Source organism: Diprion similis, chromosome 12 (assembly GCF_021155765.1).
Source record: "Diprion similis isolate iyDipSimi1 chromosome 12, iyDipSimi1.1, whole genome shotgun sequence".
NCBI classification, from domain to species: Eukaryota; Metazoa; Arthropoda; class Insecta; order Hymenoptera; family Diprionidae; genus Diprion; species Diprion similis.
This window is the reverse complement of record NC_060116.1, coordinates 10,188,897-10,204,169: the sequence shown is the minus strand read 5'-3', so window position 1 is coordinate 10,204,169 and position 15,273 is coordinate 10,188,897. Positions and strand designations below refer to the sequence as shown.

The 15,273-nt window shown below is 40.0% G+C and overlaps 1 protein-coding gene across 5 annotated transcripts; it reads left to right on the top strand.

The window, feature by feature from the left end:
• Positions 1-4,305: 4,305 nt before the first annotated feature.
• On the top strand, positions 4,306-14,339 carry LOC124413541 (tubulin-specific chaperone cofactor E-like protein). Of its 5 annotated transcripts, none has more exons than XM_046894211.1 (7): positions 4,306-4,485; positions 4,637-4,752; positions 10,871-11,874; positions 11,973-12,142; positions 12,330-12,438; positions 12,612-12,716; positions 12,987-14,339. In XM_046894211.1, the coding sequence occupies exons 3-7, from the start codon at positions 10,882-10,884 to the stop codon at positions 13,137-13,139; spliced, it is 1,530 nt and encodes a 509-aa protein (XP_046750167.1). In that variant the 5' UTR covers positions 4,306-4,485; positions 4,637-4,752; positions 10,871-10,881; the 3' UTR covers positions 13,140-14,339. The 5 variants fall into 5 exon arrangements, with proteins under 5 accessions (XP_046750167.1, XP_046750166.1, XP_046750165.1 ...); XM_046894210.1 differs by having other exon boundaries at positions 4,637-4,775; XM_046894209.1 differs by lacking the exon at positions 4,637-4,752.
• Positions 14,340-15,273: the final 934 nt, after the last annotated feature.

Below are 15,273 nucleotides of genomic sequence, written 5' to 3'. Positions count from 1 at the left end.
ATTTGAGTTATCCTTCAGTTGGCAAGAAATTGCCCAATTCAGTGAGAGACAGCTACACCAAATATTAGATTTAAGAATCGCTCTTTCGAATCGTATAACAAATATATACGATTCGTATATTAGATACTATCAATAATTATACGTTCCCTTTATAATTTTATTTTCGCGTTTTCGTCCTGTAAAGGATTCAAAGAGTGTACACTCTAGTCACTAGATATAAGGCGTAAAATATAATATATAGAGTAATATATAATTATTAATTGATAAGTAATCAAAGTATTATATTAATGTTGGTATGAAATAGGAGTAAACGTAGAATATTCTACACTCTATGATACCGTGCAAGTAACAAGAATTAAATGGTAGGTGGTTATTAGGAAGAAAAAATTTACGACGGGAATCTACCATTTATTTTTATTTATAAAAATGGTTTTATTACATAAAATTTTTGATCGGTGAAGCAATTGATTGGGGATAGCAAAGAATTATTTCATCTGTCATGGAAGCATTTTGGAATATTTTTTTTATAGTACTTGAATTTCGGTAAATCTGAATCATCTGAGCCACAGGATTAAGTTATGCTTCTGTTAAAACTTTAATTGAACTTTTGGATAAAGTTTTCCGGAACTTTAACCAAAGAATAATTCCAGCTGGTGATCTCAAAATATACTCGCATGTGTGGACAAAAAGAAAGATGTGTACCTAAAAGTAGATAATTATTATATAATTATATAAAATGCATATAACGATATACGAATAGTTAATAGATTTAATGTATTATATAAACATTTATGAATAATTGTAGAAATGTTGAACAGAATTTTTGCGTTTGAAAATAATCCCCAGAAAGTCTGCAATTGTTTTCAATCGTGTTCTAAACACATGAAGTAATAATAACAACAGACATAAGTATACAATAATTGATACAGAAGATAAGTAATGAAAGAAATCAAGGAAGGAAAAACGAGAGTGCAAAAGGAAGAATATATAAGTATGAAAATCGTGCATTGACCATTGTCATGGATATAACGGCTCACGATCAGTTCCATTTGTAAAACTAAAACAAATGAGCTGCCGTTTAAAATGTGCTACAGTAGGTAAATAGCTTTGTGTGTAAATGTATAAACAAACTGAACAAATCAATGTTATTTATTACCCGCATGTAGAAGAAACGAATTTTTCAGTTAGGATTTTTCAATTCCGTTACGCATTCGGAGTGATCTGCTTGAAAATTCAAAAGATGAAACAACAGATCAAAAAATTACCGAAACATTCCAGAAATGTAGTTGTTACGAACAGGCATAAACACATGCTTTAGCAAAAATTTAAAAATATATAAATAAAAGTATAAATATTACATCTACCATTACACGAATATTACTATTTATATTATGATTATTATGATTATGATTATGATTATCATTATCATCATCATTTGTATATTTATTATTATTAATATTGCTATTATTATTATCACCGTTATTAAATATCGCTACTTATTACTATTATTCATATTATTAGTATGATTATTATTATCATGATCGTAAAAGGTATTATTATAATGACTGTATATCGAACATACTCTATATATGTATATGTAACATAATTTGCGATAAAAATAATACATACATATATTGTTAGCTGAACGTACGATCAATAAATTCTATGTATCAATAAATTATATGAAATTGTTTAAGGGACAATATTTCTAGTAATTTTTGAGTGTGAAAAACTTTCTTTTGAATTGTAAAGTGTATCATTTTGGTTGCGTGTTTCAGCTCTAGATCAGCCAGCGTATATTACTGTGTCAAACGATTTGAAGGTTGGCGATATGAATTGCCTGGGAAACTAAGGCCGTCACTTTTTTTCACATCTTGTGGCTTTTTTCGAAGTGTCAAATTTTTCCGAGTTGAAATTTTTTCCTTACATTCTTCTACAGTTTTGCTATATTTCTAAGATTTTAGTGACCAGTGCTTATCCGCTGGCAGGGAAATTACAGGCAGCTCTGAAACTCGTCACACTGGCTTCAGTGAGTTACTGCAATATACATGTATTATTTTACTCATCTATAAACGTTAAAAAAAGAATATTCGTCATGAATTTTTTATGAATATTTCACGAGTTTGGGTGTGATTTAGAACTGCGAACGTCGCTATAAGTTTCCGTGTTTCTTTCATGCTAAATTATAACTCGAAAAATAACTACATCTGGCCATATTTTTATGACGATGAAACCCGTCATTACATTCATTAGGTTCGGGGTCAGTGCACTCTGAAAAAAGGAATGCAAAATTTCGATCCCTACATAGATATACTCTCGCGTGTACTATAGACACACCGCTATGATTCACGTTGTTTGCCTCTTTCACTGATGGTCTGAAAATCTGGTGAACGAACTCTCCTTTCAGACTACTGTTACACACGCCTATCTGGCAGTCATAATCATGAGGATTCGCAAAATTCGTTGGGTACTCTGCGCAGTAAGTAGTTTCAAAAGACGCAAGAAGTCTGGCAGCGTGTGCGAATAAAAATCAAGAACTGCGCGGTATTCGTGAGATTTACGCACATCATTTTAATTCCGAGACCTCGAGTGAACCTCGTAGAGTAGAAAAATAGAGAGTAAATATAAGAAAAGCCTGGTAGTATTGGGCAATTTGTATTGACAAGAAGAAATAATTGACATTGGCGATGTCTTGCACGGTGTTGTCCTTCGATGTTCGTACGACTCATTCATAGTGTTTTATAGACTGGAAGTACTAAAGACTATTATCGTAATGAGATTTGCAGACGCGAGTCGAGGGAATGACGTTGACATAAAGACGTGCTCGACTTCGTTAGTTCTTATTTTCTTATGCCAATTTTACTACAATTACGTACAGCTTTAACGACGCTTTATGACATCTCTATACGTAGCAGAGAGAAAGGTGACGATGAGAATAAACTGTAGATCATGCGTTGGCCGTTGCATTTGAAATTTTTCAAAATCTACAAATCTACGTCGTATCGCATAAATTATGAATATCTCACTGTTGTTAAAATGTGCAGACATTGGTAAAACAAAAAAACACAAAATAAAACAAGAAGGATTCCAACAGGGGTTGCGCATAACGGTGAAACGAGGGTAAAGTGAACAGTCACTGCCATGAGTTATGACGGGTAAATATTTTTTACGCGTCTGGACAATAAATTTTATGGATCGATTTGTCACGGAATAATAGTTTCGTAACCTCACCGGATTCTTCACGGTTATAATCATGATAGACATCCACGACCCTGAACCGATAGCGAATGTTTATGAGCTTATCACCGCCATAGAAAATAATCTATTCACTTGTATGATGGATGCTACGCGCGTATAGCTCGTGTATTCAAGGTTGCAATATTCGGCAAAACTTCCGGGTTTTCGTACTTAGTTCTCATGGGTCGAAAAGACTGGTTTCAAACGGCGAGCTGACTCGACTCGTTGTTTATCTAATTCTGTGAATATTTCGAAACTTCTGCTCAACGCAAAGCGCTATGGTGTACTAATTTGCTGGGACAGTTAAATATAGCGGTTGATCTCGGTCCTTGGGGTCATCTGGTTACAGTTTTATCTTTTTGGAAAGCTCTGAGACCTCTGTTGCTGATACAGCTTGGTGTTATCGCATTAGATGATTCGCGTATCGGGATTAGGGACCAGGAAAAATCGAAGAAAAAAAAAAGAAGACACTTGACCGTCGAATTCGAAATCCTTCTTGATAGCAGAAAATTAAAACATTTCTTGGCGTTTGTTCAAGCCACATTCCGATCGGTCTCTGTCCCTGAACTCTAGACTCGACATTACGCAGTTCATCTCTGGGCTTGAATGACCGTTCAGCAACGAGGAAGGCTAACTGCGAAGACTGTCATACGCATTACGCGAGCTAGACACGATCTATTGGCCGGGTAATCACTAAAAGAAGATCCACGTGCAGTTCTACAACAATTGTCAAAAGTTTATCGAGTTTATCGCTTTTCAGGCAGCTATACAATCGTCACCTAACCACAAAATATCGACTGTCATATTATCAGTTGCAATAGAGCAGCAAAGTCCTGTTGAAATCTGAGAAGTGAGACCGCGGTTGCATCGGAACACAAGTGGACCTCGTGTAGTACAGTCTCGGAAAAGAAAGTCGTATCGACGCGCGGCGGAGAGCAAAGACTCCGATCGGGTGTTTCCGGGCATCTCCGACTGCGTTCGGCTTTGTTCGGTACGAATCGTTGTTCATCGGAGCACCCACGCAACGGGCATAGACGGTCAGCTGTTTCTGTTTACTAAACAAAGGAGTTGCTCGATCGTCAGTATAAATCCGAACGGCGAGGGAGCCGTTCGTCGTCGGTCGGTTCACCGTTTATCAACGGCGCCCAAGTGCCTTGCCCCAAGAGTATATTCGCGATCCTGGATCCACGTTCAAGGAGCCGCGACACACTCCTGAGGAGAGTCACTCTGCCCATAACTTGACAAGCAGTGAGTACGCTAAGAGGGACCTTTTGACGAACCCAATTCCTCCCATGCATCGTACGTATACAGGCCTCGACCCAATTTGCTGATAGATCATTCGGAACACTGTGGTCTAGGTCCTGTATCACGATGATCATTCCTTTCCTATGTATCCTAGAACCAAGGGTGGCCCAATTGGCCTAACTGGAACCACGGGGATGATTTTTCTCGCAAGTAGTACGGGTCAACGCTCCCTGAACGTCTACTCGCACCTTCGCGGATCGACCTAAGGTTGTAAGGTCGCAGCCCTAGTTGACGTATGTCAATCCTTGGACATTATTAGGTGTAAATTGTTGGGTATTAGAGAAGAATGCATGTCTCCAGTGCGCCGATCGTCATTCCGCGCAGTCTCACTGCCGTTTCATCTGTAGATAGAAAACAGGCATTGAACATATGGGAGTTTGTATATTTTTGCTGGATTCTTATGGACGATTTTTAATTCAAACGGTGTAACGTTCAACGTTTGTAATTTATTTCGAAATTAGACCGGACGAGGATTGAATATAATATTTGAAGATTACGCGGTGAAATGAGTTTCGATTTGAACGGTGTTGAGTAAGAGACTAATTATTATTGTTTCTTTCGTTTAAGCATCGTCCATACGTATTACTTGATTCACGTAACGTCGTCACAGCCGGTGCTCGTCGTCTTGTTGCATTTGCGAAACTGCTGCAGCTAAGGTGCTCTTTGTTTGATTCTCGAGTATTTATTCAACGTTAACAAATAAAGGAGTCGAATAAACTGAACGGTTATCGTGTAAACATACTACGTTGCGAGAGGTAACTCGATACTAATTAATTGGGAGGATGTCTTGGCTGGTTATCTACTTGACGTTCTCTTTTTCTCTGTGCAATTAATTGTTATCTGACAAGGAAGAGATATATCCGACGAACAAAGCGAGTCAAAGAATTCTCGCACAACGTGCAACCTTGGAGAGCGAGTAAACGGTGCAATAATAATTCTGCGCAGTAGATGCACAGGCCGTTTGTGTTCGGGTCTCCACGCGCTTTAAGTCCAGTCCACACTCTGGATTTCTAGGATATTGCACGTATCAACTGATAACCGATTAGTACACCGATCAGTGATAACCTCGGACTGTTTAAAATATGCCGTGAAAAAATAGGCTGGAACGCAATTTTTATTCTGTGCAATATAAACACCGCGTAAAATATTGCGAAACGTAGATCGATTTCGAGATAAGCTACCTACTCATGTGACTTATTCAACAACGCTGTTTCGGTGTGTGAAATCATCTATTTGCGCAACGAATATTATAATTACAGAGTCCCTCTATTTCTGGCAATTGTGAAAAGCGATGAGAGTTTTTTACACCGCACCGCCCACTCGACAAAAATTTTTATATCTGAAACTTTCCTAATTTAGCTGATCGGACTTTAAAAAGTAGGGCATTTGGTAATCTGCAATTTTTTTGATTTTTTTTTTTCTTCTTCCATCTTCTCGTGTTGTAAAAAGTTGCAACAATTTAGAGCTCAAATATCAAGAACTTATCTGCATGTTTCTCAGCTGCAAAGTCGTGTTTGCATTTAGACAGACTTATTGCACAATCAAAGTCCAAAAATTTCATCCTATCACGGTGCGAAACGAAGTCGCAACGTTGAATTGCGAAAGTTTCCCAAGTTTCTCGCAATATCTAGCCAATTGCTTGTCTTCCGCCGATGGGTGTTCGCCAGTTGCGGAAACCGAGCTTTAACTCGAGCACCAAATGACCCACTGCGCGAATGCCTCTGTCTGACATTTCGTAATCGTCTCTACTCCCGTATATTTAGCAATGTAGCACACAGCGGTGTTAGCCGCAATGTGCGAGTTTTAGTCTCAAGTGTCAGAATCGGGGGTCTTCCATGTGGGTTTAACCGCAAACGAAAGACCCCTGATACCGTTTCGTCATATGCCCTGCTGCATGCACTCTCGTGTTCTTCTTCCACGTCAAAGTGGCGGAGGCGTGGAGTAAATCCGTAGAATCTAGTGCACCGGGGATCCGTGAAAAATCGTACGTCTTCTCTTCGTCGTAGGTTGTGTACCTATTATAGGTAAAGATAAAAACAGGCGGGCTAATTTCTCGTCAGAACTAAACGCAGAACGTAACTCGCTTCGTATAGCTCGTACGTGTTACGCTGCTGATACGTAACGCTAATTAAAATTTCTAGACACGAAGACTCCGGGTCGAGCACGTGCTCGGAACAACACGACGATCCTCATCGTCGCGTTGTCATGAAAGAGGCGACTCTTCTGCGACGTTGAATGTTTCTTTTTCTTTTTTTTTTTCACTTTCGCATGTAAGACACGATGACGAGGTCGTCTCGTTTCGGCCGACGCACACCGGAAAACGCGAATATTCTCCGCACAAAATTAACGTATTTCTTTGTCACGCCTTTTGTGTCAGCGTCTCATTCACCAATCTTCTACGACGCTAAGTCGAATTACTGACCCCGAATAATTCCTCGGCGACTGCAGTCTGATCGCGCATCGGTGCTCGAGGCTTCAAAATTGCTCATATCCGTTGAGGCAATCAAATGCAACCGAAACGCATACAAACAGAGGTGGATGCCTGTCGCAGTTACCGCGTATAATCACGCTTGAATGCACTCAACTTGATCCTGCAGCGTATGCGTGCCACCAGTCGCTGACCCCCGGGTTTTTCTTCCTGCCTAATGTTTTCAAATTTTCAAATTCTATGCGGTAGGGTACACTTACTTCTGGCACACCTGCTGCTGATCGATAAAGTCGTTAAAACAAACTATTGGAAAACAAAGGACGCGTTCGAACCGTGACTTGGAAGTGCATCGGGTATATATTTCTTGTTTTGCGTCGATGTACACGCGTACAACCTGGGCGGTCAGGACTTGTTCCATAAATCACCGTGGCAAGTGTAATTAACAATCTTGGTGAGCACGCGGCACGAAGTCAAGGAAAAAATTGTTTTTTTTTCTTTTTACATCTCGACCGTTTTACTCAAGTTCTGTTCTTTGCTAGTGAATTTTAGTAAACGCAAAAAAAAAAAATTTTCGTACCAAGATATTCTTCAGTGCCACCGATATCAGCATTACAAATCAGGGTCCGAAGGCTGCTGGATGTTCATAAATAATCCGGAACAGCCATCTGCCTTTACCGTCTTTGAATTGAACGCTGCCGATCGAAGTATCAGAAGCTGAGGTCACGTCGAGATTTGAGAAACGCGATCTTCTTGTATGGAAATTCGTACTGTTTTCGTAATCATACGATAACTATTCGACTTAATAATCTTTCTTTACTCAATTTCTTGATTTGTACATTTTGGATTTCAACTTTGTGGCGGAGTTGTTATTCAATTATTTTTACTAAAGTGCGTGCAGTGCCGAATCGACACGAGATCACGTAGCAGTTGACTCGCCCTTTATTGACAATAAGTCTATATCGGAAGTTTTGTCTGATAATATTCGCAGTCAAACGATGCATGAGTAAGGCTCGCAATAAAACGTCAGACGGATTAATCTGATTAATGCTATCGTTATCGCTTCGAGACGTTCCAGTTAGTTTGCGATTATCCAATTTAACGGTCATCGAAATAAGTGTCTTAGATTTAAATTAATATGTTTGCGATGATGCTTTCTTAGAGCCATTAGTTATAATCATATGCGGAGTTTTGGAGTGGCGGCGAGAAGAATCGTCGTGAAATTTTGTCGGTAATAGATACAGTCTTCTTTTTGATAACAAATGAATGAGAATGAATGGGTTGATATTAATCATTATCGATTATGTTTTGAGGCGATATACGGATTCAATGGATGGCGAATTCTCAATGGCAAATGCCATTAACTCTCATCTCATTATGGAGCAGCAATGTATGGCATTTAGTTTCGATCTTGGCTTTGCGAATTCTCAACTGGCAATGTGGACCCTTTGTAAAAAATGCAAATTACGTTTAGATTCCTGATTAACGTGTCGGTATCGAGGACGTGAGTGGAAAAGTGAATGGTAATTTGTGTCCTTGGGGAAATGACACTCATTGTCATTGTAGAAAATGTTTTGAAAAGTGTATCATGCAGCAGTGTTTACTTAACGATTAAATTCACTTGAAAATTTTTCTGATGATCACAGTTATATCGGGGTCCAGATATTCCAGCAGCAACAAGTATGATTATGTGTTCGAATTTGAAGCTTCCAAATAGATTCGCAGAAGGTCAGCAGAATTTAATTTTAGCATACCTGTTAACCTATGAGGAAGGTATACGAAAATATGGAATCTAGGTTAAAACGTTGTTGTGATCTTGCAACAGGTAGCTGTGATACAGAATTGTATTATCTCAGAAGTAATACCTTTTGACGTAGCATTTCATTTTTATTTTTTTTATTTACTTTTTGTAGCTCGCAGTAGTTGTGCAGTTTATGGATACAGTATCAGCAAGTGGCGAACAGGCCTTTCCAAGCTGTAAACGACTTTGCCTCACGTGACAAAACCCATTAGACATTCTCTCCTCTGACCAACGATGCTTGACCACAAAGTCATCATAATACACATGCTCGTTGGTGGCAGACACCAGAAGAGAGGGAGATAGATCGCGAGAGACAAGAAAGAAACGTGGCGGAAAAAGAGAGAGAGAGAGAGAGAGAGAGGAGCCTAGGTTATAGAGAAAGTTCATTTTGCATGGCCGTTGAACCGATCTAAGATTACGTAGGGCAGTTGGCGGCACGTTTATTGCAAAAGATATGGGTTAGATTGCAATAAGGAGTTAATGCAACCAGAGAAGATTACAATTCGTCCCAAAGACTTTCCCTAAATTGTGGTTTATTTTTGTTTAATTTTATAATTTTCTTGGACACGATGATGAACGTTGCGAAATTGATATCGTTTTAATTTCCCGATTCTTTCTCACTGATCCGAATTACCGTTCTTTGGGAACTAACGTAGTTTTCTGTTAAAGATTCAATTATCAACTATTTATGTCGTTGTGACCCGTAGTTTTGATTTTCTCTTTTTTTTTTCATCAAAATCTGAACAAACAATTTCAATCAGATTTTGACAGTCGTGCGTGGTGCTTACAGAACGAGGGAGGGCAGATGAGCGTTTCGAATATTTAAAGTCCGCGTGGCCCTGGCCCGCTCCCAAGACACTCGATTTTTTAACCCAGATTTCCCGTGACGTAATCGTTGGATGCTCTTCGAATCGCAGTTCAGTTACTCGGGGCGAAAATAGAAATGGACAAAGGCAGGGGGCGCGCGCCCGATTGCCTCGAAATTGAACGATTTGAAACGCGAGGCTTTATTATTATATGTGATATTTTCAAGATACGTGCACGAGGATCGATGCGGTCTGCGGTATTCTGGAGAACGGATGCAACGCGGACAAAAGATATCGAAGCAAATAAGAACATCGAGCTTAGCGTAAAATTATTTTATCCATATCGAGGATCTTGGCAATTCGACAGTGAATTTTGCATTTCATACGCCGATTCATGATCAGTCTGATAGAACACGCGAGCTGGGAACGCTTATGGTTACGTGGATATGTAATATGGACAAAGATAATCGCGGCCTGTTTGTGCCTGGAAAGTTTTGCTTTCGTAACACTGCAGTGTGCAGTAATGTGTATACAGAATAATTATAATAAATTAACTTGTACTCGATGTAATTTCTGCTACATATCCATAGTTTTCATATCCCTCGCGTTAAAATATCGAGCCGTTAACTTGTAACACTGTTACCTGCCGGATCCTCGGCCAAGTTGTGTTTAAATTTTAACCGCCATTGGAGTTATTTTTCGCGTAGGTGAGCCGCTTCGCCATATCGGGATACTCGGACCGGTTCTCAGCTGCGGCGCAAAAAGACAATAGTTGACCTTAACAGATATGGCGAGACGAGGTTCTGCGGCAAATGCGAAACGCGTTCCGCGACGGGAGATTAAAACTGACCCTCAGTGTTTTACTTGACTTTCCGGAATTCCGATTCTACATGTGATACATGTGAGACGGATCCCTTTTAGCTTTTCTCTCCATTGACGTGAACTCGATGCGTGATGATAACACGTCAAAGATGCGGATAATTTATTCTGAATTTACTTTACTCTTGCAACGACAATCCTTATCTCGTTTGCGTCCGAACGATTACGTGATCTTGTCAATTCTTAATGAATTTATTGCCTCAGCGAAGACCATCCCAATGCGAGACAATGCAACACTTTTTTCATCATCTATAGGAGTAAGCTTACGGCTTCCGCAACCTTGAGCTACGTCTGAAATTGATTGCAGTCTACGCAGATGCGAGGCATTGTGTTCGTAAATATTCAATGTAGAGTAGATGAATCGTTTGAATTTTAGCGATTCTAATGGAAGTATCGTCTTCTGCTTCTTTGTTTCAGAATGTTCTAAGATGCCGTCTCTACTGGAAGCCTTGGAGCTGAAATACGGCAGTTCAACGACTGACTGTTCTCTGACCGACGAAGAAACAGAGTCAGGCTCTCCAAAGACGGCGTTGTCCGTGAGCATTTTTGTACCGAAAAAATCACCCCGTCATACGGTTCCAGCTTTGCTTGTTCTGCAAGACTGCGATATAGAATCTGCCGGAAACGACGACGAGAAGTTGAAGAATAAGTGTAAGAATGTCGAAGAGCTTGACTTGGCACAAAACAAATTAACCCAATGGACGGAAGTTTTTGGCATTCTTCAGCACATGCCGAAGATAAAATTCGTCAACTTGAGTTTCAACAGTCTTGCGGACGGGCTCGAAATCAAAGATGGAAAGTACGATCTTCTCAAGAATTTGGTCCTTAACGGAACACACGCGTCTTGGACGACGGTTCAGGGTCTGGTTCAGCTTCTCAAGAATTTAGAGGAGCTTCATCTCTCATTGAACGAGTACAAAACTGTTGAACTCGAGTACGAGAAGCCATCGAACAAAAACACGTCCGTAAAAAAATTGCATTTCACCGGTAACCCGATAGAGATATGGTCGGAAATATCGAAGCTTGGCTACGTTTTTCCGAGCTTAGAAAGCCTGGTGCTGGCTGAGTGCCCGATACGCTCTCTGAGCCTTGAAGAAAACCGAAACACCTTACCGAGATCGGTATCCCACGAAAAACTGTCGTCGGAGAGCAACGACAACGAGAACAAAAATCTACCGGACTCAGAGACGTCGGACAAGTGCCCGGAGAACCGGATATTCGTCGACGAAAAAGCGTACAACAGAACCGAGTCGGAGTGCGAGTCAAGCAGCACCAAAGTCAGGTCACCTCACGATCCATTCAGGATGCTGAGATTCCTCAACGTCAACGGGACGCTTCTTTCCACGTGGGACGACGTCGAGAGGCTCGCCAGGTTCCCCGCTCTCAAGTCCTTAAGGATTCAAGGGTGTCCTTTGTTCGAGGTAAATCAGCTTCGGCGATCCACTGACTCACCTTCAGTGATCTCCGATTAGTCACTGGGTTTCGAAACCTCATTTTCCTCTTACCTGGTTGGTTCCAGAGCCCGCAAGAATACACGGAGCACGAAAGGCGGCAGCTTTTGATCGCCAGGCTCCCGAATGTGGAAACGCTTAACGGTGGCGGAGCCATCTCAGCCCAGGAACGGGAAGATGCTGAACGCGCCTTCATCCGTTACTACATGGACAAGCCGGAGGCTGATCGCCCCGAGAGGTGATTACCCTTTGGATACCCCGCTGTCGAGACAACTCTCGCACAATCTTCCTAACTTGAACAGCAAACATATTTTCAAGGCATTGTTTTCCGGGGCGTGATTAATTAAGAGCGAATTATCAAATTGCTTTCCCGAAATTTCAATCTTGGTAAAAGCTTAATCCGTTTTTTTTTTTCTTTGCAACAGATACGCCGAGCTGGTCGGGATTCACGGGAAGCTGGATCCTTTGGTTCACGTGGATTTGACACCGGAGAAACGTGTCAAGGTCACATTTACGTACGGAGATCTTGTCGAGGTAAATTTAATCAACCTGAGTATTCGAACTCAAAACTCGCCCGCAGGGAGTCTCGTTTCTCATCTATTTGCCAGCCATATCTCCAAACCGTTTTGAGAACTTTTCGTAAACAGTAAAACTCACGTCACAGCTTTGAGTGTGAACTAATACATGTATGTATAAATTCGTTTCAGGTACGATGCGTGGATGTTTACCGAACGGTTTTCGAGCTTAAAACAAAGCTAGAATCCATGGTCAAAATACCAGCAAATCGGATGAGGCTGTTTTACGTGGACCAGGTAAATTTGTCGTTTTGCAATTAATTTCAAACGAGAATGTGTTTTTCAGAATTTCTGGTTTCTTGAACGACGTGTTACGAGTCGCGAGATCGTAATTTAGAATTACATTTCCTTCACGCCAACGTCCCACCCAGTCCTTACTAATTTAAAAAAAAAAATCAAAAAAAAAAAAAAACCAAAAATAACCGTCCAACTCTCCGCAAAAATTGCCGAAGGTAAGCCACCGCGGACCAGATCAATTTTCTGAAGGTATATCTTCTGGCTTTTCAGGAAATGAGAACGACGTACGGACCGGAAGAGATGCTTTATCCGAACAAACAACTCTACCGCTACAATATTCGGCACGGAGACGAGATAATAATCGACAGTAAATTGAACCGGTTCGTTTCTACGTCTTCAAGCACGTCTTCGATTCGATCTTGAAGAGGTCCAGCGAATATATCTCTCAAGGAGATTCGATTCGCACGGTCGGAAGTCGCGCCGGGAACCCGCAATTTCCCATTCGGATTGAGGACCCTCAATCGCAGGCAGCGATTTCTATTCGTTGACGAGTATACTTTGAAAATCGGTCCAACAGTTTTCATATATATACGTTCTAAGGATTAAGTTAGTGGCTGTATTTATTGATTCTTCGGGGTTGAGGGCGTGTCGTATTACAGAGATATCTGCAACAAGAAGAATAGATACGAGCTCGTGTTATTCCTCAGACTGGCGGCTGATTCCCTCGCAGAGAAAGGCACGCTGCAGTTATTATTGATTCCGTGTAGCTCGCAAATTTCAATCACTAATTTATTGTTATTATTAATCATAATATATCTATCGCTAATATCGTTACAATATTACTACTTAGCTGTTATTATTATAATTGTGGCGCTTAACGATACCGTTGATCTAGTTATGCCATGTTATAAGAGAAAGTAGAGAAGTCAGCGTACAGTTGTGTATACGTAACTCTGTCCAGGGGGATTCCATCATCAAACGACACGATGCGATACGAGTTATCTATTTACTTTATTCTCGCCGAATAAGCGACGAGTGATTGCGAGCCCTGATCGAGAATAACGTTGCCACAATCGATCCTCGGATCCCGCCTAATCGGCAAGTGCCAAGTGCCAAGTGCCAGGGTGAAAAGTAAATTATGGCTTACACAAAGCAAGACGTGAACCCGACCGTCTCGCGTTTAGTTTTGTGGCCCGAGTTCCCTACTTCGTATTTGTTAATTAGCAGTAATTGTAGGGGATTTCGAAACTTTCAACCGCATTTCGTTATCCTTGGCGTGGTCAGAGCTGTAGAGTATTACCGCCTAGACGATAACCAAGGAATTTTATTTCCCGCCATTTTGGTGCTTGGGTATATTACATAATAAACGTGAGTTAGGTAGGTACTGGTCTGAAAAAGAAGAAAAGCCTTGAAGGGTCACTTACAATTAGTGCCTAATTATAGTATAATTCGAATAATACTAACACTGCCCTGTACATACTATAATTCGTTCGGCTTGTCAAGGCTCTGTATATACATATGATGTTTTTTTCACGCGAGAACTGAAGTGAGTCGAGGAAATTTTATCGACCACGAAACAACAAGTTGTAACGCTAAACTTGACAAGTTGGAGCAATGGGAATAGAAGAAAAAAGAAAAGAAAAAAAAAAACAACTTTTATTGAAGAAATCGAGTAAAACTGAAACTCTGCTTTTAATCAAAGATGAATAGCATAATACCAGATATTCATAATTATTCGAAATTTTCATACATGTGTGTTCGCGGCTGAAAACTGCTGTGGTTAGAAAAAAAAAAAAAATGAGAAATAAGAATATTAATCTTGAATTTTATCGAATATGTTAACCAATTCGTTAGCAAGGTACATTGGCGTCAAAACCCTATTGTGATGTGTCTAGTCTAGATTGAAAAAAAAATTTAAAAATTCTTTACCTTTATCATTTTATAATAAAATATCGTTATCTATCCTTTTTTGTGCTGGCGCAAATGTACGTACTAACAATAAAATAAACCATTTGTAAACGATATACTGATGTATGCATAATTCATTGGCATTATTTTTGTCCATCTCGCAACGAGGAACTGAGTGTGCCAGATTTCGCAAGACTTTTCATTTATCACTGCTTAATGTGATAAAGTTTGAAATAAATGTTGACTCGTACTCGTTAGAAAAATTAAACTTCAGTAAATAAAAATCATGCCTACCGGCAGAACTAGGATTAGAAAAAAATTCTGAAAAAAAACAATTGCACAATATATTCAGACCTCCAGGGTAAGTTTAAACGAGACGAAGAGGAAGAAAAGTGTTTAATTTAAAAGAAAAAATGGGTGACAAATGTTTTCAGCCTTCCTAATATTTAAAATTCTCAGATTTAATTCTGTTTTTTTTTCTTCTTTTTTTCGAGTCTTCTTCAGTATATATTAATTCAGAACTTTTTTGCATTTTATAATAAATTTCACTAAAAACACCAGATTTTATCCACACTTCTTTCGCGTATAAGGGATTTTTTAAACGTCCAGCGGTTGGCAATCGTGGGTAGCTTTGAGGGCGACACCGGGG

Excerpts from the sequence above, each read along its gene's own strand:
- LOC124413541 (XM_046894208.1), top strand. The coding sequence starts at position 10,770 with ATGCGAGGCATTGTGTTCGTAAATATTCAATGTAGAGTAG. Across the intron at positions 11,875-11,972 it reads AAGGGTGTCCTTTGTTCGAG|AGCCCGCAAGAATACACGGA; the intron begins GTAAATCAGCTT and ends GGTTGGTTCCAG. Across the intron at positions 12,143-12,329 it reads GAGGCTGATCGCCCCGAGAG|ATACGCCGAGCTGGTCGGGA; the intron begins GTGATTACCCTT and ends TCTTTGCAACAG.